The 25,817-nt window shown below is 37.4% G+C and overlaps 1 protein-coding gene across 9 annotated transcripts in view; it reads left to right on the top strand.

Moving 5' to 3' along the window:
* Positions 1-25,817, top strand: part of AP3B1 (adaptor related protein complex 3 subunit beta 1) — a 204,739-nt gene that overhangs the window by 162,091 nt on the left and 16,831 nt on the right. For all 9 annotated transcript variants that reach the window (XM_036307709.1, XM_036307711.1, XM_036307712.1 and 6 more), the window contains 3 exons: positions 8,451-8,682; positions 14,349-14,433; positions 25,456-25,553. In XM_036307709.1, coding sequence (XP_036163602.1) covers positions 8,451-8,682; positions 14,349-14,433; positions 25,456-25,553 — 415 coding nt within the window. The remainder of the gene's footprint in view (positions 1-8,450; positions 8,683-14,348; positions 14,434-25,455; positions 25,554-25,817) is intronic.

Raw genomic sequence — 25,817 nt, 5'->3', positions numbered from 1 at the left:
GCCATCTTGGTTCCTCTCTATTAGGATATTATTATAAAGTAATTTCCTCTTCATCTCAACACCAATGTAAATTGAATACATTCTATACCAGAGTGTCAGCAAATGTTGTAAAAGGCAAGATAATAATTTCAGCCCTGCAGGCGCTAACTACTGAGCTCTGCCATTCTAATACCAAGGCAGTCATAAACAATGTATAACTGATTGAATGTGGCTGTGTTTCAATAAAACTTTATTTATACACATTGACATTGGGATTTCATATGACTTGAGTGTCACAAAAAATGTTATTTTTCTTTTTTCCAATCATTTAAAAATGCAGAAACCATTCTTTGTTTACAGGCTATATAACAACAGGCAGTGGACTAAATTTTATCCACTGGTGTAGTTTCCTGGCTCCTGCTTAACACCATCCATGAAGTAAGATACTTATTAAATGTCAGTTGATAATATAGTTGGCTCTTTCTGCAAGTATATTTTTTATAATGTATATTATTACCAAAATAAAAGGTAAAAAAAAGTTTCATGTTTTCCAGAATATATATTGACTACTAAAATAAAATATAAGGAATTATCATAAGTATTTTCTAGAATACCTAAATTTACATATGCTGGGGTGGGCAAAAGTAGATTTACAGTTCTGAGTACACAAAACATGGAATTTATTCTTGTGTTATTATTTACATTACAACTATAAACCTACTTTTGACCACCTCTGTGTAAGGAGGAAGTTATTTTGGGGTTATAAACCATTTATTTAAAGTAATATTTGATGGGAAATTGAAATCTATTTCTTTGAGTCTATGTTTATCATTATAGGTAAGAGTTAAACACATTTGCACTTTGATTTTTTTTTTAAAATACATTTTATTGATTTTAGAGAGGAAAGGAGAGGGAGAAAGAGATAGAAACATCAATGATAAGAGAGAATCATTGAGTGACTGCCTCCTGCATGCCCCCTACTGGGGATCAAGCCTGCAACCCAGGCATGTGCCCTTGGCTGGAATCGAACCCGGACCCTTCAGTCTGCAGGCCAACACTCTATCCATTGAGCCAAACCAGCCAGGGCCATTTTGATCTTTTTTTAATCCTATACTAAGTACTAGGCCCAATACTATGGATTAAAGGTAAAATAGACTCACTTTCTATAATTTACTGGGTAAATAAGACAATACTGTAGCTTCCTGCATTACAGCTCTATCAGTTGAGACACACATTTGATTTTAAAAATCCTAATTTTAAAGATGAAACTGTATCTCTGGTCATTTTTATAAATCACATATCTAAATAGATATGCTATAAAATAAATAAAACAAAGCTAGATACAAAGAGAGCCTTTTATGTACTGCAGATCTTCATATTTTTTAAGTCCAAAACCAGAATACATTGAAAATACGTAGAAATGATTAAGCGACTAACTATGGATTAAAGCATAAAAGGCTGGAAAACATTGTTTCATAAAGCTTTACATGGATATGTCAGCTTTGAAATAATAATGCAGACATTGAACAAGGTTTATTCTTAGTCACCTACTTGATATTCTGTGTTTTATTTTTCAATTCTCATTTAAATTTTATAATTCAATCATTTGGAGCAGCTATGTTCAAAAGAAGTTTTACAACTTTAATCTTAATAATCTCAAAAAAAAGCAGACATGCTATGTCATAAAATAACTATTAGTGACTAGTTTGTATCCTATAAATCTAACTTGAGTTGATAATATGGTCCATTACCAGCTAACTGCACAGAGTATTTTTCATTTTACACTCTTCAGTTACTTTTTAGTGAAGTGTTAAAAAATATGAAGCTTTTCTCCTCTCTAAAATTGCATGCTGTCTGTCTGTTATTAGGGAGATAACAGCTCTTATAAATGTTTCAGTAAGCGCTAAGTAGACAGTTATGTGCACTCTCATTCCACGCTTATTTGCTTACTGTAATAAACTGATAAAATATGTGTGGTTTGTCTCTGTGTATCTACAGGCATCATGAGTCACATAGATTTCCTTTAGAAATAATGTTGTGTCTGCAAAATTGATTGGTTATTTTCATAAACCATCTAAAGGTACACAAACGGGTTTTATTATTTAAACATATGCTGTGTAAAGATTTGTAGAGGATTACCTCATTCTTACTTGATGCTTTTTGTTCAGTTAACTCCAGAAGGAGGCTTTTTATTTTAGAGTTATTACAGTTACTGAACTAATTACCTCCTCAAGGAACGTAGTGAGGATGGCCCATATTATTTACTTATAATGCAGCTAGATTTTTACTTCTTTGAACATTAGCAGTTAAATAATTAAATCAAAACTAATGTTTTCAAATATTGTCTTTCCTACTATCCTCTTTATACAAGTTTTAATATTTAATGGGAAATAATGCTGTTACCTAAAGCTAGATGTTTTGGGAATTAGTGTTTGTATCATAGGAGTCTTTCTAGCTAATGTTTTTCTTTGTGTGTGCTTTCAAGAAATATGGCACGTGTTCCTTTTTCTTTTTTACAATCCTATATAATAAAAGGCTAATATGCAAATTGTCCCCTTGACCAGGAGTTTGACCAGGGGGCAGGGCCGGCCAGCCAACCGCCCGCATCCCCTCCCCATGGCTGGCCTGGCTGATTGGCCCCAATTGGGGCGGGGCAGCCGGACCCCACTTGTGCATGAATTCGTTCATCGGGCCACTAGTTATATAAAATAGAAAATTTCTAGTCAGGTCATATCCTAAAACCAACAAGTATTAATATTGATAATCTCCACCTGTCATCACAGATGCTCTGTAAGACTAATATTTTTAGAAACTGTTATAATTGAACACTCAGCATCTATTAAAGTATAGTTATGACCAACACTAGAGCTATAGTATCTATAAATCTCTGTAATCATTTAAAATAGTAAAATTATGCTTTGATTTTGAAAAGGGATACAATTATGTTTTATACAATTGAACATAAAAATGGGGAATAAGTGGAGAGGCAGATCAACATCCTATATAATAAAAGGCTAATATGCGAATTGTCCCCTGGAGAGTTCAGCTCACCAGTTCGACTGCTTGCTATGATGTGTGCTGACCACCAGGGGGTGGTGTGGAATGAAGGAAGGCCCCAGCCGACAGCCAAAGGAAGGAAGGCCCTGATTGGCCCTGATAGCCGGCCAGGCCTAGGGACCCTACCCGTGCATGAATTTCGGGCCTCTAATAATAAATAAGAAAATTACATATTATTTTTAGCTGAACAATATGGCAAGACTAAGGCCACAGACATTAGAGTTTTAAATCTCAGAATTTTAGCCATTTGAGAGAAACTGGATCGACTTCCCAGGTCCCAAACCCATAAATCCTCAGAAAGGGACACACCAGGCCTTGTGCCCATTTCTGAACAAATTAACCGTGGCCAGGTCATGAGGTGGCATGAGAACATGCCAGCTTCATCAGGAACTGAACACAGCAAGGTTCCTAGAAGATGGCAGTGTGTGCTGAGCAGATAGTTCCATACTTACTGCTACAGGGAAGAAGGCCAACACTGAGTCTCCAAACAGGTCGGAGCAGCCCTGAACATTGTATTCGTATTCTTCAGTGTCACAGAACTTACTTGACACTTCCTTGTCAGCTCTCAGAACACATCATGATACTTCAGAAATCCATAGATATAGTTGACCGGGTGATAACATGGACTTTATCATAAAGGAAGTCAAAAGAAAAAAAAAATAGTTTCTACTCTGTAGTGTCTTTAGCAAAGCCACTAGCTCATATGGTGCCATTGTATAGACTCCAAAATGGCAACCCTTGATTGTAAGCTGGAATTTAAGCTCACATACACCCCTCAGTCAGGTGCCATTGCACAGCTGTATATATAATGATAGATAGCCCTATTAAGTGTTAATGTAGCTATTTGCAGTAAGTGGATCTGGGAATGTTGTGTGACCAAAAAAGGGGTTGGGGGGGTATTAAGAACTGTGAAGGGTATGAGATGTTACCTACTTGCAAGATAACAAGTTAGCCTGAGACAGTTTCACAGATACCTATAGAGAACACAGGTCAGTTGATTACTCACAGCAATGCAGTGGCCTATTGTGGCAGAATACCACCGTCTGCGTAGCTTCTATGGCAGGGGTGGGCAAACTTTTTGACTCGAGGGTCACAATGGGTTCTTAAACTGGACCGGAGGGCCGGAACAAAAGCATGGATGGAGTGTTTGTGTGAACTAATATAAATTCAAAGTAAACATCATTACATAAAAGGGTACGGTCTTTTTTTTTTTTTTAGTTTTATTCATTTCAAACGGGCCGGATCCGGCCCCCGGGCCGTAGTTTGCCCACGGCTGTTCTATGGGGTGACACGATGAAGGCCAGATGGTGACTGCACATGCAGTGTGTTGCTTTACACACTAAGAGGAACCAGCGTATAGAAGAGCCGAGTCTTTTATAAAGGGCTATTAGCAAACCTGTCTTACTTTTGCCCCAGAAAGAGGCGTTTACCTGTTTCCAAAGGCTGTTTGCTATACAAACATCCTTGAAAAAAATTGTCAGGAGCAAAGTAGTTAATGCCTTTGTTCAGAAAACATGCAGAAATATAAGAGACCTGTGGAGAATTGTTCCCTGTTGACAGGGAAAGGAGGGGGAGAAGCAAGGGTGTAACATTGTGCCCCTAGAACAGGGGTCAGCATACTTTTTCGGTAAAGGGTCCAGATAGGGAATATGTTAGCTTTGCAATGACTCAGTTCTACCACTGGACAGCAGCCATCGACAACATGTAAGAGAACGAGTATGGCTGTGCCAGCAAAACTCAATAAAATGCCATATTTGGGCTTGTGGGCTGTGTTTGCTGACCCCTGCCCAAGATCAGTTTTGCTCAAACTTGTTAAATATCTACCTTTTTTCCCAAAACTGTCATTTGCACAATCCAAATCTAGGTCATTCTATAATTAACTTACGATGTATGTGTTTTTTTACATTTATGAAATTTATGTTTATAAAATGTGAAGTCAGAAAAGCCATTCACACTGTTTAGTATCTTAGAATACAAGCATCCACAGATCATATATATGTTTCTGGAATATAGGTATCTAATCAGATGTACAAAATATTGAACTAAAATCTTGCTTTCCTGTCAGGATTAATTGTATTAGCCATGGGAAATGGTGAAGGATTTATGGAGTCTACTGGGTTTATTGAACAAAATGTCACCTGTAGTTGATCTAGATACTAGAGGGGGTTGGCTTAATATGACTTGTATGAACTTAGAAAGCAGATTTTTTTTAAAAAACACAAACCTTTTCAGTTAGCTTCTTTCTGTAGATAAAAAAGAAGTATATATTATTAGCACAAAGTGCCAGGTGTGATGCTACTTATTGTAGAAGAGGACATAGAACTCTGTATTATCACACGTAACCTTTCAAGATTGTCAGGAAGGACATTTTTAATGTTGAATTCAGTGCTTCTTGAACTTGGTTGAGTGCGGGAAAATGAGTAGAGAGAATCATACTGTTTGTCTTCCTTTGCACATCTTTTTAACTATTATAATAAAGGTGCAGAAGTTTGAGACAAGATAGAAAAAAACACAGATATTAAGGGCATGTTTCCCAGGGTTAGATTGAGAGAGAGACTCAATACAACCAAGACATGTTGATAGCTCTTAAATGACTTCAGGCGTGGCGTACCTACTCAGCACCTTATGATATTTGGATTGCTGATTCCTGGCTGCTTGTAAACTGAACCCCTGCTTCTGTCCTGCTTTTCTCATTCTACTGTACACTTGCCTCCCTCCAACTTTCAGCTTTATTTCCCCATATGATGTGTTGCCCAAGCTTTCATGAGTTTTTTTCACTTCTTAAAATTTTTCAATTACAGTTAGCATACAATATATTAATTTCATGTGTACAACATAGTAATTAGACACTTGTATAACTTATGAAGTGATGTCCCTGATAAATCTAGTACCCGTCAGACACATACATCATTATTGCAATATTATTGACTATATTCCCTATGCTGTACTTTACATCCACATGACTGGCTGTATCAACATGTATTTAAGGAGATAATGAAAACTGTGTCCCTGGAACAATGAAGGAAAAAAAAAAAACACTAAGATGGTTACTTTTTCCAATATGCTTATTTAATTAAGAGAATAAACATAAGAAACTGAAATATATAATTATCTATTTAAGGGCTTATGTTTAAAGTTGATTGTCATAGCCTCAGTGACATAGGAATTTATGGGAAAAAAAGATTTTTTTGCTGAGTGTAAATCTATAAATATATTATGTATATACGGTATACTCGTGTAAACTTACACACACGTTCTCTGTCCATTTGCTTATTTTTATGATGCCCACTCTAAGAGTGAATGTTTACTGCTAAGGTTTGCTGTTTTAGGTTGTGCTAATCACCACCACCACCACCTCCCACCCCCACCCACACCCCCGAATTTGTAAAGGAAATAGAACTTAGTGTGTGCATTGAAACAGAAGAGTTTTGAAAATAATTTTTCTATAAGGAAAAGAACCTACACTTAAAAGTGAAAGTGCTTTGAAAACTTAAAATACTAGACTATTGTTATTATCATCAAACAGCCAAAATAGGACACATAGGCCAGTTGTTTATTACTTTATATAGCCAAAATTTAAAATTTACCTAAGTATTTATTAGGTTATATTTTAAATTGTCCACCCGTACAGATTAAACTTTTGGAAAAGGAATACTATACTTTAATGATGCTTTGAAGACACTCTCTATCATTTAGTATATATGATATTTAACTTTTGGATTTTTGTGGATGAATCTTAATTTATTATTAACTAGAGGCCCGGTGCACAAAATTTGTGCACTCAGGGATAGGGGTCCCTCAGCCTGGCCTGCACCCTCTCGCAGTCCTGTAGCCCTCAGGGGATATCCGATTGCCAGGGACAGGCCTAAGCCGTCAGTCGGACATCCTTAGTGCTGCCGCAGAGGAGGGAGAGGCTCCCACCACCACCGCTGCACTCGCTAGTCATGAGCCTGACTACTGGCTGAGCGGCGCTCCCCCTGTGGGAGCACACTGACCACTAGGGGGGCAGCTCCTGCATTGAGCGTCTGCCCCCTTGTGGTCAGTGTGTGTCATAGTGACCGGTCATTCTGCCATTTGGTCAGTTTGCATATTAGCCTTTTATTATATAGGATGAGGTTTTAATGTCATCAGACATCAGTGGCATAGTGAACATGTTGAATAGATTAATATGCACTTTCACACTTATAATAGAAAACCTAGTTTGGGAGAGCTCTTGTTAGGAAATAGTCTTGATTAGGCTTGGTTAATTACAAATTGATTAAAAAAAAAAAAAACTTGGCCATGTCAGGTCAAGCCACATGCAATACTTCTGCATTGAGTGGAAAGATAGCCAGGACATGAGTTTAGAATGGATTATTTCTTCATTTACTATGCTGCCTCTGATTTCATTCAAGATTGAGCAGAGAATTTAACTAAAGAAATCTAAAGTTCAGTGGATGGGTAAAGAGATGATTAGGCAAGAAAATACTGGGCAATAGAGGGAAGAGGAATAGAGATGTTTTGTTTTGCCAAATAATTTAATCATATTGTAGGGCTATAAGAAATAAAAAAAATATGATGCTGGGTTAATACCTCAATCAAGGCCCAAAATTATCTCCCAGGTACATAAATAATTAGAATGTTTGTACTTTAAGGTCATTGAGGAACGGCTAACATTAAATCATGTACAGGGGTCAGGGAAAATATTTTTTTAAAAATCATGTACATATTATTGGTTAAGTATTTATAGAAGAGTACTTCAATATGAGGTCAGTAGGCTATATCAATTTCACTGAATTTGGAAAAAAAAAAGAAAGAAAGAAAGCTTTAGAAGAAAATGGAAGTGCAGAAGTTACCTGATCTCAAAGTAGGGAAGATCTTTTTAATCACTAAAGCAAGGGAAGAAACCACCTTAAAGGAGGTCATAGTCTTCCATTTACAGTGAAAGAAACTCAAGGTGAAAAAAGTTCAAGGACTCAGGATTGGAAATGAAGGTACAAAATGTTCATTACTGGCAAGTAAGACTGTCTTACAGTTCAAAGACTGAGAAAATCAACTGATAAATTATTAAAACTAATTTTAAAATTAGCAAAATGTTCAAATATAGTGTACCTAGGAAAAACTAACAAAAAACTTTATAAACTCTAAAATAAAAAATATATTTATATAACTGATATTCTCTTATTAGACATATTTTCAAAATATTTATGTCTGCAGAGTACAGAAAAATTAATAGTTTTGAAGACATTTACTTCACAAAAAACTTATGACTTAATTACCTATGTGTGATGTTCTGCTAATGTTTGTTATTGTGGTTTATGTAATACTTTAGGGAAAGCAAGAGTTAATGTTAGAAATTTTTGCATATTTTCTAAGAGAATTACTAAATATGTTTACTAATTCATTTTTTTCCTTCTTTTTCCAACTTGCAATAGGTCAGTACTCCTGTCTTTGTACCAATGAAAACTCATGTGCTGCTTCATCGCATGAGTGGGAAAGGACTAGCTGCCCATTACTTCTTTTCAAGACAGCCTTGCATTTTTGGTGATAAGATGGTCTCTGTACAAATAACACTGAATAATACTACAGATCGAAAGATCGAAAATATCCACATCGGAGAAAAAAAACTTCCTACAGGCATGGAAATGCATGTTTTTAATCCAATAGGTAAATATTCTCATTTAAAATTTGAACTATATTTGATAATTAAATGTGTTCATTTTAAAAGTAAAGTAGATACATATTTTATTGATATTAGCATACTCAGTTTATGATTGTTTTTCCCCTTTTAAACCAAATTTATCATACAAAATAAAAATAAAAAACATTTCTTTGCCCTTAGTATTCACAGAAGGATAGGTCTGAAAAATCAAAATTGCCTCCCACTTTACCTAGCTGCATCATCTTCCTCCTACCTCTCTATTTCAGTCTCATTCCTGATTTTAGACTATCTTTATTATTATAGACCTGCCATTCCCTGTTTCCTTTCACATTCCCTGTTTTCACATTTCCATTACCTGTTTTCCTTTCCTGATTTTAGACTATCTTTATTATTGTAGACCTCCCCTTCCCTGTTTCCTTTCACATCCCATAAATTGAAAAGGAAAGGGAGTGAAGAATGGAAGATTATATAGTATATTGCTTATCTTCCTTTCCACACATATAATATATACTAGCCAAGAGTATATTACTGGTGTTTATACACATCATGTTTTAAAAATATTTTAATCTGTTGCCACTATTTAAAAATCAAGATTTTTTTAATACATTTTTTAAAAACCAACCCAGAAATCTCATTTTTGTTGGAATAAAACACATGCTATGGCAGTACTAGGTCTTTATTCCCACACTAGAGGCCCGGTGCACAAAATTTGTGCATGGAGGGGGGGTTTCCCTCAACCCAGCCTGCACCCACTCCAATCGGGGACCCCTCAGGGGATGTCCGACCGCCAGTGTCGGCCTGATCCCTGTGGGCGGTTGGACACCCCTCTCACAATCTGGTACTGCTGGCTCCTAACCACTCACCTGCCTGCCTTCCTGCCTGATCGGCCCTAACTGCCTTTGCCTGCCTGCTTGATCTCCTCTTACTGCCCTCCCCTGCTGGCTGATCTCGCCCCAACTGCCCTTCCCTGCTGGCCTGATCTTGCCCCTAACTGCTCTCCTCTGCTGGCCTGGTCACTCCTAACTGCCCTGCCCTGTCAGTCTGATCTCACCTCCAACTGCCCTTCCCTGCTGGCCTGATCGCCCCTAACTGCCTCTGCCTGCCTGATCACCTCTAACTGCCCTCCCCTGAAGGCCTGATCTCACCCCCATCTGCCCTCCTCTGCCAGCCAATTTGGTTCTGATTGGTCAGTTTCTATGCCAGTCAGCATCAAAAGCTCCTCCTCCTAGGAAGCCATTGGCTCCTCACAGTTGACCCAGATTTGATTCTGATTGGTCAGTTTCTATACCAGTCAGCGTCTCTGGGCCTGTCAACGGGGCCTGATCAGAAAGGTGGGGCTGATCAGCAGCCCCTATGGAGGCCTGGAGAGAAATGGAGGCATGGCTGTTGGCCAAGCCAGGAGAGAAAGAGAGGCAAGTTCTGATCAACGTCTGCCACAGAGGCTACGGATCAGACCCTGCCCCTCTCTCTGCAGGCTTCTCTCCAGGCCTGATCCACAGCCCCCTAGGCAGTCAGTGCTGGGTCGGGGCATCAGCAGCGGCCCCAGTCAGTGCTGGGTCGCCACAGCAACCCAGCACTGACTTCCGGCCTGGTCGAGCCTTCGGTCATACGACCCTGGCTCTTTATAGATATTATATAGATACTACGCGACCAGCGGTGTAGAGGGGCTGTCCCTCCAACGCAGCATGTGTTCTGGGTTGCCTCAGTGGCCCGTACATGATATTGTCTGACCAGATGTCATCTATTTCCATTTTTAAGTACTGTATCAAAAATATGCCTTTTAAAAATTAAGTGTTATAATTGTATGTCTTACTTTGAGTTTAAAATAGGATAATAATTAGAATGTCTGTCTCTGTTTCTATTTTGTGTAAGTGGAGACAACACTAAAGTTTTGTTCAGAGAAGCTTCAGGCTTTCAGTTTAAAGTAATATAAGGTTGTCCTGATCAGGGCACATGCCTGGGTTGCAGGCTCGATTCCAAGTAGGGGTGTGCAGGAGGCAGCCGATCCATGATTCTCCCTCATCATTGATGTTTCTCTCTCTCTCCCTCTCCCTTCCTCTCTGAAATCAATAAAAACAAATTTTAAAAGTAATTAAGGTTTCTATCATTGAATCTTTGAAATATATAATCAGAAAGTTCCAAATACTATCTATTTTATAAGTTTTAGTGAGCAAAGCCTTTTGACCAAACTGTGCCTTCTTTCTCATTATTTCACATAGCCATTCTATGTTTGTTCATCTTTACCTGAGCTCTTTGACATTGTTGAATCCTCTTATATACTTTTCATAGTCATTCATTCAGTAAAGAAGTCATTCTTTGTGTTATGTTTTTACACAAAGGAATAAACCACTTTATAATAGATGGAATATGTTAGATTTTTATAAGTAAGCAATGTAGAGATATAGTAAGGTGATTCAGACACACTTATTACCCTTTATTTAAAAAAAATAATTTGGTAATCAAGACACCATTTAAAGAATACAGTGTCCTTATTTTTAATTTTTTGTAAAGTTAATATATGTAAATATATTAATATAGTAACATATTCTTTATTATTTTGTGAGTATCACAATTTGTTTTGATTGCTTAAAATTAAGCCTTTTTTACCCAGTTAAAAAATTAAGAAGTGTCAAGCAGCTGATAGATAAATTGTCTGAAGGTTGAAAATGTTATCCAAAGGTTAAAACAGTAGAACAGTATTAACATTTCTTTGTGCTGGCACAGTGAGTCAATGACTTGAACTTTTGCTGGCCTATGTGGAATAAAAGAAATAAATATAATAAATTTCATAGTATGGCCCTAACACAGAAATAAAATATGAACATATACCATTGCCTCAGTACTAGTAGTGGGCTTTTTTTTCCTTAGGCACATTTTATGACTATAATGTTTCATTCATTTCACTGGCATTTATTGAATTATCCTCAAGATACAGAGTTCTTTCCCATGCAGTAGATATTTGTATATAATACTACCTAGTCTCTTTTATCAATAGATTATAGTGGAGTTACTCCAAAAACATCTTAAAACTGCAACAAAAACAAATACTGTATTTTCATGTTTTGTGAAATAAGGCAGCTAAGATAATTGTTTTATTTAAAAAGCACATATACACATAGTAATGAGCTCGGCATATTTCTTGTTGTTTTTAAACTTTATTTATTTTTCCCCATAAACCATTTATCTCTTCTATGCCCTCTTCCACTTCCACCCACCCCACCACTCCCCCACAGCAGATTTCTTATTTGTCACCAATCTATTTTATATTCATGTTTAATATGTGATGACTATTGTCTGAATTTTACCCTGCCTTTGAAGTGTGAAACTGAATTCCTTGCAAGAATATTAGGCATAATGTGACATTTCCCCCAGAGAGACCAGTAGATAAGAGATGTAAAACAGACACACAAAGAGAGAGTAGCCTTAGGCTGTTCAGTGACTGTTCAGTGACTTTATGTTAACAGTTGACACGTTTGAAGTCAGCTAAGATTTCACTAGTTACTGTACAGTTGTCACATCAAAGTAGATGGCATCTGTGTGATTTCATTTTTCATGATTAATGGTGTGGTGTAATAGAACCTATGTTTTTCAGCCATTTCTATCTAACTCTCTCATGTATATAGTAGAGATCCAGAGAAGTATCCAAATTAAGACACCTGAAAGGGTAGACTTCTCCAATGTAGTAGGCTTCAAATATTATGAGCATTCATTATATGAATAATTTTATGCTGATCACTTTGTTCCTGAAGCATTTATATAATAAAACATACCATTGATCATGAGCTGTCCTTCAGGATTAGCATGGCACTAAACTCCCACTTAATTATCTCAAGACTGAAAATGATACCAAACTATGTCAAAGAGTGCTATCAACAAGACATTTTGAGAACTGTCACTTTGTCAAATGAAATACAGGGGTACATGATTTGAGAGATCTAAATCATTAATGCCATTATGTTATGGAGATGACAGCATATGCTAGTGTGGTATTCGGCTACAGACTAGACCAGACCCTAGTATATGACGGCACAGAACAAAGCAGTAGGATTCACTAAAGGATAGTCTTGAACAGTGTGACTGACAGAGCTGTGAACTGATAGGTGTAGCTTTAGGAAAAATGCAAAAAAAAAAAAAAAAAAGGATCATTATAGTTATGTATTCAACAGTAATACCTATTTGCCAAAGATTTTGGCAGCAAGTCTGGTACTTGCACAGCATCCTGGTCAATGTTAAATTTACAAACTAATGAAATTCAGCATCAAACAAGTACCCTCTTATACTGCCTAGTCTTCATCGAGACTATAAGACATAAATATACTTCTTGATATAATAAGCTTATTGAATTCTTTTGTTCTATCTATACCATTTTCTCTGTTATTGTTAACATTTAATGGCAAATCATATTTTTGAACAAGCCCTAGGATAGTTACAGTCTACTGGATTAGAGTGTGTCTGCTAAAATACTTCTATCTAATAAGATATATACAGAATAGCTACAGAGTAGCTAAATATAAAGCTACTGTATAGTATGACTGTACGTACACTGAAGACTTTTAGCAAAGCGATAATCAAAAGTGGATGGTTTTTATTTAAATACTAGAGGCCCGGTGCACGGATTCATGCACCAGAGGGGTCCCTTGGCCTGTCCTGCACCCTCTCGCAATCCTGGACCCCTCGGGGGATGTTGGACTGCTGGTTTCAGTCTGATCCCTGCAGGCCAGGCCGAGGAATCTCACCAGTGCACGAATCCATTCACTGGGCCTCTAGTATGCATATAAGATCTTTGGTTAATCTCTTCCTGTCTTCCCTCCTCCCCCTTCCCTTTGAGATTCATCAGTCTCTTCTATGTTTCCATGCCTGTGCATTGAGTGTCTTCCTCCAGTGGTCAGTGCACGTCATAGTTAAGGGTCAAACGGTCGTTTAGGCTTTTATATATATAAGTATAACATATGCATAAATATTTATACTAAGAAGGTATATATTTAATTTCTCCATTATTCTTCTAATGTACAGCCAGACTTTGGAATCACAAAAAGAATAAAATTTTGTTATGGTGTTAAGTTTTATCATTGTTAGCTGAAAAACATTAGTGTTGTACGTATATTGGACTTACCATTTGTTCCTATAATGACAGTTGTCTTGGTTATTTTCTGAGTACAACAAATTAATTTCTTCCAGTTTGCTTTAATTTGCATTTCTAAATTTTTGTATTTTGATTTTTTTCCAGTGGAAATTTGAAACATTGTTTAAAATTTACTTTTTTATATCTAGATAAATATTCCATAGTTTTGAATGCATAATTTCTTAAAAGCACCCATAGTTCATTACAGTTGTTTCACACAGGACTAAATTTGTTTCCCTTTCACCTTCAATGCCTATAAAGATAATATTGTAAAACATACATTCTCAGGATGAGATATGTTTCTGAAATGATATAACATGTTCATTGAAATATATGCAGAATTAAGTATAAAAAAGAAAACTTTCAAGCACAATAGTGAAATTACTTTGTAATTTGTTTTAATATTCTTAGTTTGAAAGTGCTCTTATAAACCATCATTAAATTTGACCATTTTGTCTAAACTACACGCATTATATAAGTTTTCAGTGTTTACTTTGCCTCTTTTTCACCTCCTCCGTGTATTCATGTCTAAATTATCTAATTTCCTAGAATCTCTTGAGCCTGAGGGATCCATTACTGTTTCAGTGGGTATTGACTTCTGTGATTCCACTCAGACTGCCAGTTTCCAGTTGTGGTAAGTTCAATTGTTTTTCTGTATTTTCTATTTCCTGTAAAGGATAGCAGATCAAAACTTGGCTTTCAACAGCTTTTTTTCTTTGAGAGACAAAACATTTAAACAAATGTGCCTTTCTTTGGCAATGGTTAGACTACCATGCAGTAGTTGTATGAATTGTGTACAATGTATGTTTAGTATTTGTTATACAACTAGCCATTACAGTCTGCCATATGTGATTGAAATTCACAGTTTGTTGGTCAAAGTAAGAAGCTACTGCTAAATAATATTTTCACTTCTTCTAACTCTACAGTTTTGGAATATTCAGGAGAAAATTGATGAGGAAAATTCAGGAGAAATTTTTAAAAAACTTTAATATTACTGAATAGCCCAGAGAAGGTATCTTTTTAAACATCTTATATGTTATCTTAAACTTCTTAAGTGGAGAATTATTTATTCTGTCAGTACTTAAAACCCATACATTTTTCCCTTTTTACTTTAATTTACAAACTATTTTGATAAAATTTAAAAGAACACTTATGCAGTTGGCAAAGGTTTCAAACAGGTGAATATTATTCAAAAGAGCTTTTTCTAGGATTGAGTTTTGTCATTGTTTTTATATGTGTTATACATTTCTAATGAAATCCAAAAACTATTAGCAAATTAGTACAGAGTTTATATTCATGCATCTTTAAGAATTATCTTTGAACTCTTTTGTATTTTCCTGGTCTAGGATATAATTTCTTATTTTGATTTGAGATTGCTCTGTTTTTATTCTAAAAAGAATTGGGACATTTTATTTAAGTTTTAACTTGCTTAAAGCAGTATTTGTTATGATAAAAAATCTCCAAGTTTAGGAAACAGACATTTTAAAACAAGTTTATATTTAAATATAGTCAACCTTTCTATTTCATATGCCTTTTTATTTTTCCAGTAATTCAGACCTAATATTGTACCATTTATTGCTGAGAACCTGCAATGATGAATATAAGCAATGTAGCATAACACATTGATTTTATGCAGATCATCACCTTTATGTTTTGGGAGGTCTGCTATATTAGTGATATATAAAAACTGATTACTTTTCCCAACATTGTCTAGTAATTGTTTATTATTTTTCTATTAGACAACACAGATCAATATTACTGAGCACAAGACTATGAGTAACATCACTCTAAATAGATTTGCCTCCAGCGCCAGAGGTATATTCATTTTAATGATTTTGACAATGTGAGCCCAATGACAAAGCTCATGCACCAAGTTAGGGCAAAATTAAGAACTAAAATAATTCTTTTTTTCTTATCAAGTTATCTAAAGAACATTTTATATTTCTGTGTAATGAAGGTGGTTTTTTTAAACTATGTTTTTATTACAAAGATTTCCTCTGTAGTCCTTTGGGTGAGATTTGCATTTTGTCTTTCACAATTAACTAAATACCTTTAAAGATAAATATGTAGGTAGTGTTTGATTCTTATCTTACATTGAAGAGTGTGTATATAAACAGTTTTTTCTCAATTTCTCTTAAACTAATTTTAGGAAAATGATGAATGTATTTTACAAAGAAAATAGCCTTCGTTATTTTAAGCATGTACATTAGTATGTTTTGCTGTTGTGAAGGTAAAAGTTAATTATGTACTTTAGATTTTATTAAGCACATAAGGATACTAGATGAAAAATTATTTTGTGTGTATGTTCCAGAAAGAACACTTTGTCTTGGATCAAATGTAATTGATCCTGAAGCAGTGTAATCACAATTACTCACTTTCTTAATTGGCCTGCCCAAAATCAGAAAATGGAAACCGATCGACAGTGTTTAAATCAATAGCTTCATAGTAGGGCTAGTGGGGGTAGGGAGATAGTGGTAATGAGTAGATCAATTAGTCTTAGATGCCAATCACTGACTGTGCCTTTTGCATAGTAAAGAGCACTTTTTGCTTAGTGATGTGTGCTGTATTAGTCTTGGTTCAATAAAAAGTGGGGAGGGGGGGAGGCAAGAATGGCTAATATTGAATTTTTTTCTTGAAATACATAATACAAATCAATACATTAAATTATGGGTAATAAGAGCATATTTGATAAGAAACCTTCAGAAATTTTGAGAACATGAACAATAAGTCTTTCAGGTATACTTCTATTTATAAAAGAAAGGGAACAAGAGTAAAATAATCCTACTTTGGCTTCCAGATTCATTCTAAATCTATAGTTATACGACACATATAGATAGATAGGTAGGTAGATAGATAGATAGTTCGATAGATGATAGATAAAATTATCATATGGAGCTATATAGTTATCTGGATACTTGATGTGTTAATGTCTCTTTGCTTTGCATTTTAAATGGTCATCAAATTAAATCCTTGATTAAATTTTTTGAGATTGAAAATGTGTATAATATACAGAAATGTATCTCTCTAAAAGTAGATGCACTGCATAAACAGTTCTTATCTTTGTGATCAGCAGATATTAATGTATTAGCTAGTATGAAAAGAATGTGGTTTGACTCCAGTTAGAGGGCTGAGCTCTAGCATCCACCCCTCTTTTTGCCCAAAATCTATGAAAAAGACAGAAAATTCAATTTTCAAAAGAGAATGAGCATTAAAGAAAGAAAACCATTAGCTCTCCAGAAATTGTGAAGAATTATTAGCACAATTTGAATTATTAGAAGGCAAATGAGAGCCGATAAACAATAACAGAGAAAATAAAAACCATAGAGCCAACCCTCATGGGAGAAAAATTACTGCAATGGTAAGAACAAATCTGGCAGAATATCAAGCACAAAATGAACAAGTGAAAAGAAAAGTTAGGGTACAAAAGTCATTGGGAAATTAAAGGATTGCTTCCAACCTCCAGTTCTCCAACTTGACCCCTAGCAGCAGTAATATACACATTTAATTGCAAACATAAGAATTGTACTGCAAGGAAAGTGAACTGCTTGTCAGGAAGGGTGTTGGTGTGGATATGGGAGTCTAAAGGAATAGCAGGGTTTGAATTTGTGGGAAGGAGGCAGGGATGGTTTGAGATGAGATGAAACTCAGTTGTATCTAATAGAGTAATATTCTCAAACCCTCTACCACTAGGGTAAATCCAATATTACATCTGTTGATGAAGAGATAAGGTCATTGCCTACTCGCCTTCCAATTTATTGAGTCCATGCCACCAGTCATCTCATCTACTTAAGTCCAGTCAGCCCACCAGGAGAGAGAAGACCCATAGTGGTAATACTCACTAATATGTGTAAGTGCTAGAAGAAATTGACAAAGCCATGATAATCGTAATTTTAATAACTCATCAGAAAATGACAAATCAGAAAAAGATAGATATATAGATAGACATACAGGTACATATAGCTATATATACAAACACACAAAATTTCAATAATTCGGTTATCAAGCCTGATCTAACATAATTATTATGTTTCCAAATAATTCCTTGTTTTCTGAATACAGAAAATACATATTTTCTTAAAAGACAGAATGTACAAAAAAAGAGTGAGAGAAACTATGGGCTGATGTGATTTAAAAAAAAGAAGAAGACACATAGGAAAGATTAGAAAAGAGAAAGGAGATAAAACAGATCTTCTAAATTACAAAATAATATTATGTACACTTCTATACCAATAAATTGGAATATTTAGATGAAATGGTTTCCTAGAAAAGTATAAATTATGAATAAAAAAGTTAAATGGTATCAGAACTTCAAAAAAGAAATAATCTCTACATTATTTAAACTTTTCTACAACAAAGAAAAAGAAGGGAAGCATCCATGTCATTCTGTAAGGCTAGTATCACCCTGATTTTAAAACCCAAGGATAGCTCATAAATGTGCATGCCACTTGGGGTTGTAAATGCAAAAGACTTTGGGCCATACAACTTACCTCTCACTGCATAAAATATCGGAAGCATTCTCTTTTAAGTCAGAAAAGCAAAACAAGGTTACCTACTCTCAACACTATTCCCCATTATAATGAAGTTCTACCCAATATGGAAAGACAAGTAAAAACAGAGCAGTGGTTCTCAACCTGTGGGTCGCGACCCCTTGGGGGTCGAACGACCCTTTCACAGGTGTCGCCTACAACCATCGGAAAACACATATATAATTACATATTGTTTTTGTGATTAATCACTATGCTTTAATTATATTCAATTCGTAACAATGAAAATACATCCTGCATATCAGATATTTACATTATGATTCATAACAGTAGCAAAATTAACAGTTATGAAGTAGCAACGAAAATAATTTTATAGTTGGGGGTCACCACAACATGAGGAACTGTATTAAAGGGTCGCGGCACTAGGAAGGTTGAGAACCACTGAGTTAAAGGTATAAATCCTAGAAAGACGGAGACAAAATTATCATTTTATTTAACATAATTATCAACCCAGAAATCATAGTATCAACAGAAAATCTATTTTTAAGCTAATGAGTTTAGAAATGTGTATGTGATTATATGAAAATCTTTAACATTTCTATATAGTAGGAATAACCAGTTTTAAAACATGAATAAAATTATTTACAAGAACAACAAATTTAATCCAGTGGTCCTCTAACTTTTTAATTGTGTACATTTACACAATTTACATTAAAATCTTTCTTCTGTGTACTCCCTAGATGTATAAATGTATTTTTAAATTACATGTGTATATCTCTTACTGTGCTAACATGTGCATACTAAAATATGTACAGAAAAAAACAGAACTTCAGAAGGAATGAGAAAAAATAATTAGTAGGTTTTTTCTCAATGGATTTTCTTTGCCAGAGCAGACCCTTGTGCTTTCCACTTTGGAGAACACTGGTTTTTCCAGCCATTTGAAGCTGAAGCTTTATATTTAACACTAAATTAGTTCACTATATGTATTTCATGTACATCTGTATATCTATCCATTTACTCTTTCATCCGCCTTTATATATTTCTCTTAGCCTCCCACTGCATTGGGCGTGGTCCCAGCCTCAGTGCTTCTGTCTTAACCACCCCTTCTCTATTGTTTTCAGAAGTTCCCTCCTCCATTCCAGGGCTGACCCGTTCACTTCCCCCTTGTGCTCTTAATCCCAACCTCCTCTTCTCCTCTTAAGTCTTAAGACCTTGCTCTATACAGGGGTCCTCAAACTTTTTAAACAGGGGGGCCAGCCGAAACTGGTTTGGCTCAGTGGATAGAGCGTCGGCCTGCGGACTGAAAGGTCCCAGGTTCGATTCCGGTCAAGGGCATGTACCTGGGTTGCGGGCACGTCCCCAGTAGGAGATGTGCAGGAGGCAGCTGATCGATGTTTCTCTCTCATCGATGTTTCTAACTCTCTCTCTCCCTTCCTCTCTGTAAAAAATCAATAAAATATATTTTTAAAAAAATAAAATAAAATAAAATAAAAAGGGGGCCAGTTCACTGTCCCTCAGACCGTTGGAGCCCCGGACAATAGTTTAAAAACAAACTATAGTCGAAACCGGTTTGGCTCAGTGGATAAAGCGTCGGCCTGCGGACTGAAAGGTCCCAGGTTCGATTCCGGTCAAGGGCATGTACCTGGGTTGCGGGCACATCCCCAGTAGGGGGTGTGCAGGAGGCGGCTGATCGATGTTTCTCTCTCATCGATGTTTCTAACTCTCTCTCTCTCTCTCTTCCTCTCTGTAAAAAATCAATAAAATATATTAAAAAAAAAAAAAAAACTATAAACAAATTCCTATGCACACTGCACATATCTTATTTTGAAGTAAAAAAAAACCAAAACGGGAACAAATACAATATTTGTATTTGCATGTGGCCCGCGGGCCGTAGTTTGAGGACCCCAGCATCAGCTATGCTTTGTTTCTTCCTCCTCACTGGCTCTTTCCCCTCAGCCTTTGAACATGTTCAGGTTTCCTGAAGCATTCTTCTCTGCCTCTGCCGCAGGGAGCTTCTGCTGCTTTTGACTGCCAATGTCCCCATTTGCCCTTCAGCTCCCTGAATCCCAAGTTCCTCCTCCAACCTGTTCGGCCTTGCTAAGGTCAGCAGTTACTCTTGCTGCTTCTTATTCCTCCCTGTAGTATCTGACACATACCTTTTCTTCCTGTCCACTCTTTCCCAGTCTCTTCTGCAACTTGCACTTCTTCCATTTTTACTTAAATGCAGGTCTTCCCCAGGTTTCCTTACCCTTTTTCTTGGTATATCCCCTTTCCCTGTGTGACCTTAACTACTGATAAGGCTTCAGCTCTTCGCTGTTTCACTCTCATTTCTTCCAGACTCATGTATACTGCCCTTGCCTCCTTCCTGAGTATTAAGATGTATTTCCAGTGATCTGCTAAATATCTCTTCCTGAGTAACTCAGTGGTGCTCAAAATATAATGTGATATAATATAATATCTTAAAACAAATTAATTTTTGTTTAATCCCCCAAACTCTGCTTCTTCAGTAGTTGTCATCCTCCCAATGTTCACATTAGAAGGTTCAGAGTCTCTTTCTCCCATCCATCACCGGATCTGTCCCTTTAACTCTCAGCTCCTCCCCTGTTCCCCATGCTCAGTGCCCCCACCTAGGGAAACAGCCTTGTGTAGTGGAGTATGAATATATATGTATCAGACCTTGGAATAGAATAAGCCTGGGGCCAGGCCCCAGTGCTGACACTTACTAGCTATGTGACCTTGGACATATTGTTTAATTATCAATAAATTGGAGGTAACAGAAGCTACCTCTTAAAGTCATTGTTAGGATTTACTAAATAAAATGCACAGTCAATGCTAAAACAAACACACACACACACACACACCCTGCCTAGACTACTAAATTAGATCCCTAACTGATCTACCTACCTTGGGTTTCTCCTCTATTCCACCGTACACATTGCCACCAGAGTTTCTGAAATACAAATAGGATCATTTCTTTTCCTATGTCAAAAGTCCCTGTTGCTTCAGGAAACACTGAAACAGCTTTGTCTTAAGTTATATGAGTAAAGAAGTCATACACTTTGTCCTACAGATCAGGACATTAGAGGATGAAAGGTGTCATTAACTGAAAAGGACTCGAGGACAACCGTCATAAACTGCCGTGGGCAAACTGGGACTAATGGTTATGCTGTATAAGACACTCTTTACAGTGTGCCCAGCCTCATCTCTTGACACTCCACACTGCTCACCATTCCCGAAGCACAGGTTTAGAATGTCTAGAACAGTGGTCGGCAAACCGCGGCTCGCGAGCCACATGCGGCTCTTTGGCCTCTTGAGTGTGGCTCTTCCACAAAATAACACGTGCGGGCGCGCACGTACAGTGCGATTGAAACTTCATGGCCTATGCGCAGAAGTCGGTTTTCGGAAAGGAGACGAAACAAGTATACAAGACAAGTGTAGATGGGAGAGCTGGAAGGGGTTGACCTCAGCGAACGTACCTCAATCAGGTTGAGGACGTTTTTAGCAAAGGCCAGCTTAGGAGTACCCTAATTAAGTTAATAACAATGTACCTACCTATATAGTTTAAGTTTAAAAAATTTGGCTCTAAAAAGAAATTTCAATTGTTGTACTGTTGATATTTGGCTCTGTTGACTAATGAGTTTGCCAACCACTGGTCTAGAACGCCCCTCTCCCTCCTCTCAGAAATAGACTACCTCCACTTCTTGCAGAATTAATCAGCCCCTCTTCCATGGACTGTAACCCTCCCCACATATCTCTAATGGAGCACTTACCATCCTGTTATAAACGCATCTCTCACTGGACTTGTGAACTTCAAGGGCCAATCTCGTTTGTCTTTAAATCCCATGTACTTGCATAGTAGAGGGGATCGAGTTTGTAGTCAGTACATTTTATTGAGTTAATAAATAGGGTTTATTGTTTTGCCTTGGGCAATCCACATGTGGATAATTCAAAACATTCTTTAATATTATTTTAGTCTTTACTCCATAAAAATAAAAGCCAGCTTACAAAAATAAAATATGTGATAGCATAAAATAAAAATGGATATCTTTCTTTTTTCATATTACATTATGTGTCCCTACCCCACTTGTAATAAAGTGTTTCTTAACCAATGTTCAGTATTTCTTATCCGCAATCCCCACCTCCCTGGCCACTTCCCCATTGGCCCAGTTCTAACACATGTGTAGAAGTCCTTCTGCAGGGCTCTCCTGACGCGAAGGAAGAGATTTGGTTGGCTCAGTTATTCACTACTCTTCCATCATCATCTTCCTTCTTTGGTAGAATGTGAAAGTGGTCCATGGGGATGCAGCTGCATGGTAACCATGAGAATAAGAGCCAGCACACTAGGAATGATGGGGATGAAAGCCAGAGAAACCTGGGTTCCTAGCATCATCTTTAAGCCATTGAACCAGCCTTTGGTTGGTAACTCCAGCACCTGTTCAGTACTAAACAGTAAGCTCCTATTTCCCAAGAAATTTAGTTGGATTCTCTGCTTACTTGCAGCCAAACACATTCTAACTGATACACTCATCCACCTACCTTTAAACATGTAACTTAAAATATTTTTAAAGTAGTGTTAGTCATTTTTGTAGAGAATAGTGTCAAGATTTAAATGAATACATGCACTCAGTGTTGGTTTTTCTAGCTCAGTGGTTCTCAACCTTCCTAATGCCATGACCCTTTAATACAGTTCCTCATGTTGTGGTGACCCACAACCATAAAATTATTTTCGTTGCTACTTCGTAACTGTAATTTTGCTACTGTTATGAATCGTAATGTAAATATCTGATATGCAGGATCTATTTTCATTGTTCGCGACCCACAGGTTGAGAACTACTGCTCTAGCTGATACAAAGAGAACGTTGCCTTTACTAAATTCTTCATATCCTGTATCCTATCTAATAAAAGAGTAATAAGCAAATTGACCATCACTCCCACACACAAGATGGCTGCCCCCATGTGGTCGAAGATGGCCACCACAAGATGGCCAGCAGGGGAGGGCAGTTGTGGGTGATCAGGCCAGCAGGGGAGGGCAGTTGGGAGGGATCAGGCCTGAAAGGGAGGGCAGTTGGGGGCAACCAGGCCTGTAGAGGAGGGCAATTGGGGGTGACCAGCCCTGCAGGGGAGGACAGTTAGGGGTGCCTGGGCCAACAGGGGAGGGCAGTTAGGGGCCATCAGGCTGGCAGGGGAGGGCAGTTAGGGGCAGTCTGGCTGGCAGGGGAGCAGTTTGGCATCGATCAGGCTGGCAGGGGAGTGGTTAGGGGGTGATCAGGCTGGCAGGCAGAAGTGGTTAGGGACAATCAGGCAGGCAGGCGAGTGGTTGGGAGTCAGCAGTCCAGGATTGTGAGAGGGATGTCCCAGATTGGAGAGGGTGCAGGCTGGGCTGAGGGACACACACACACATGCCGGAGTCCAACCCCAGCAGGTCCAGGGGTCCCCAAAGGTGTAGACGGAGTCGGCGAAGAAGGAATGACACGGAGACAACGTTCAGTTGATCAGCAGCCTAGCCAGGATCTCTAGCCAGGATCTCCAGCCAAGTTCTGGTCTGGATCTCCAGCGAAGTTCTGCTGTTTATTGTTTTGTTACATCCGTATTTATACAAGTTGATTTTAATCCTGTCAATTTCTATTACAAAGGTTAGGGCGTTTCTTATCTCCATTCCAGGGAGTAAAGATTATGTAGCTTAAGCATGATTGTTTGTAGTGATTAACTACCCGCCTGGCACTTAGTTAAGGAGTTTCATCCCCTCCCTGACTTCAGGGAAAAATTCCTACCTGGGGAAACAACCTTTCTAGGAGAGGCATCCCCTCCCTGACTTGAGGGAAAAATTCCTACCTGGGGAAATAACCTTTCTTGGAGAGGTGACCTTGGTTAAAACACACAGCGCTAAGGGGAGCAAACATATTAAGAACAGTATGCTATATACGCCAGGTCCCTTGAAACATATGCTGTGCAGATGTTTCTTTCCTGCAGCGACTGTGTCAAGCAGCAAGGATGGACCGGCTTCCGGCAAATTCCCCCTTTTTTATTTTTTAAATGATAGCGCATGCAAATCAGTGGCCACCTCTCAGATTGGGCCATTTAAGTCTGGGAAGAAGAGTGGCAAGCAATGATAGTGAGCATAGCTATAAGCATAGTGGATGGAGCGCAGAAGGAGCCCCATTCCTGTAGAAGGTTGCCAGCCTCTTCAGTCAAGGGATTTCAGCTGTCCTCAAGTTGTTGGTTTGGTTGTCTTTGTTGGTCTGGCTAGCGGGCGGCGTCACTGGCGACAGGCTTCCCGAAGCGTCAGCAAGTTGAAGGGCTGCATCAAAGGGTCCATCAGGGCCATGGTTGATGGTGGTGTCGATGTCCGAGGAGGAGTAAGCTGTGCCCTCTGGATCCAGCTGATATGGAAAATGGAGGGTAGTAGAAAAAGAAGAGAAAGCAAAAGAACTACAAGGCATGGAAGTGTTTAGAAAAAAGAGGGAGAAGAAAGGGAAGAATGCAGCATCCTGACACAGCCCTTTCCTTCAGCACACACACACACACACACACACACACACACACACCTGCCGTGCACAAATTTCGTGCACTGGGCCTCTAGTTTGGAAATAATAACTTTCACCACATGTTCATCAATAATGTCAGTAAATCACACTACTAGAAAACAAGGGTTTTTGTTTCAGGAAAGCAAGTTTGCAGATGAGGGATTATTTTCTTAGCACAGATCTAAGTATGGTCACTCCACTTTATTTATTAAAGACTAATCTAACACTTTAAAATAGAAATCTTAACCATTTAAAATAAAAACACTCCATTTTCTGTACTGTAAGCACACAAAATAAAGATAAAACATTACTTCTCTACTCTGTGAGCTGCATGAGTGTTCCCCTGGTAATACAGCATACCCTTGCTGCCTACCCGTTGTTTTTTTTAAGGTTCTATGTCAAGTGGTATATTTACTATAACTGCATAATTTTGAAAAAAAAATGTTTTCCAATTGAGGTAAGAGATATATTTTTCTGTAAATAGTGTTAAGAAATTTTTCAAGCCTTTTTAGCTGTGTTATTTAAGCCAAGAATATCTTAATATTTTATGTATGCTGGCATATGCTTTAATGTATCCATTTAACCACATAGTATTAAGAATGTTTAGTTACTAAGCATTTAGTCAGCTTTTATGTGTTTTTTCCTTAGTACCAAGGATGATTGCTTCAATGTTAATATTCAGCCACCTGTTGGAGAACTGCTTTTACCTGTGGCCATGTCAGAGAAAGATTTTAAGAAAGAGCAAGGTGAGAGGTTACTATAGTTTACTAGGAACTGACATCCCAAATAATATGTGCTCCTTCTTCTGGCCAGTCTCTAAAATAAATTACCATATATACTCAGCTGCTAACAGATGTCAGTGCACAGTTTTCCAATTTTTGCTAATGCTTTGCTTTTATAAAATAATCTTAAAAGTATATATCTGCCTACATTTCCAACATAGATGAAAATTGATTAGTATGTATTTAAAATAAAAAATTGATTCATAATTAACTTTTCAATTCTGGGAG

The sequence above is a fragment of the Myotis myotis genome, unplaced genomic scaffold (assembly GCF_014108235.1).
Source record: "Myotis myotis isolate mMyoMyo1 unplaced genomic scaffold, mMyoMyo1.p scaffold_m19_p_5, whole genome shotgun sequence".
NCBI lineage: Eukaryota > Metazoa > Chordata > Mammalia > Chiroptera > Vespertilionidae > Myotis > Myotis myotis.
This window is presented reverse-complemented; position numbering and strand designations above follow the sequence as displayed.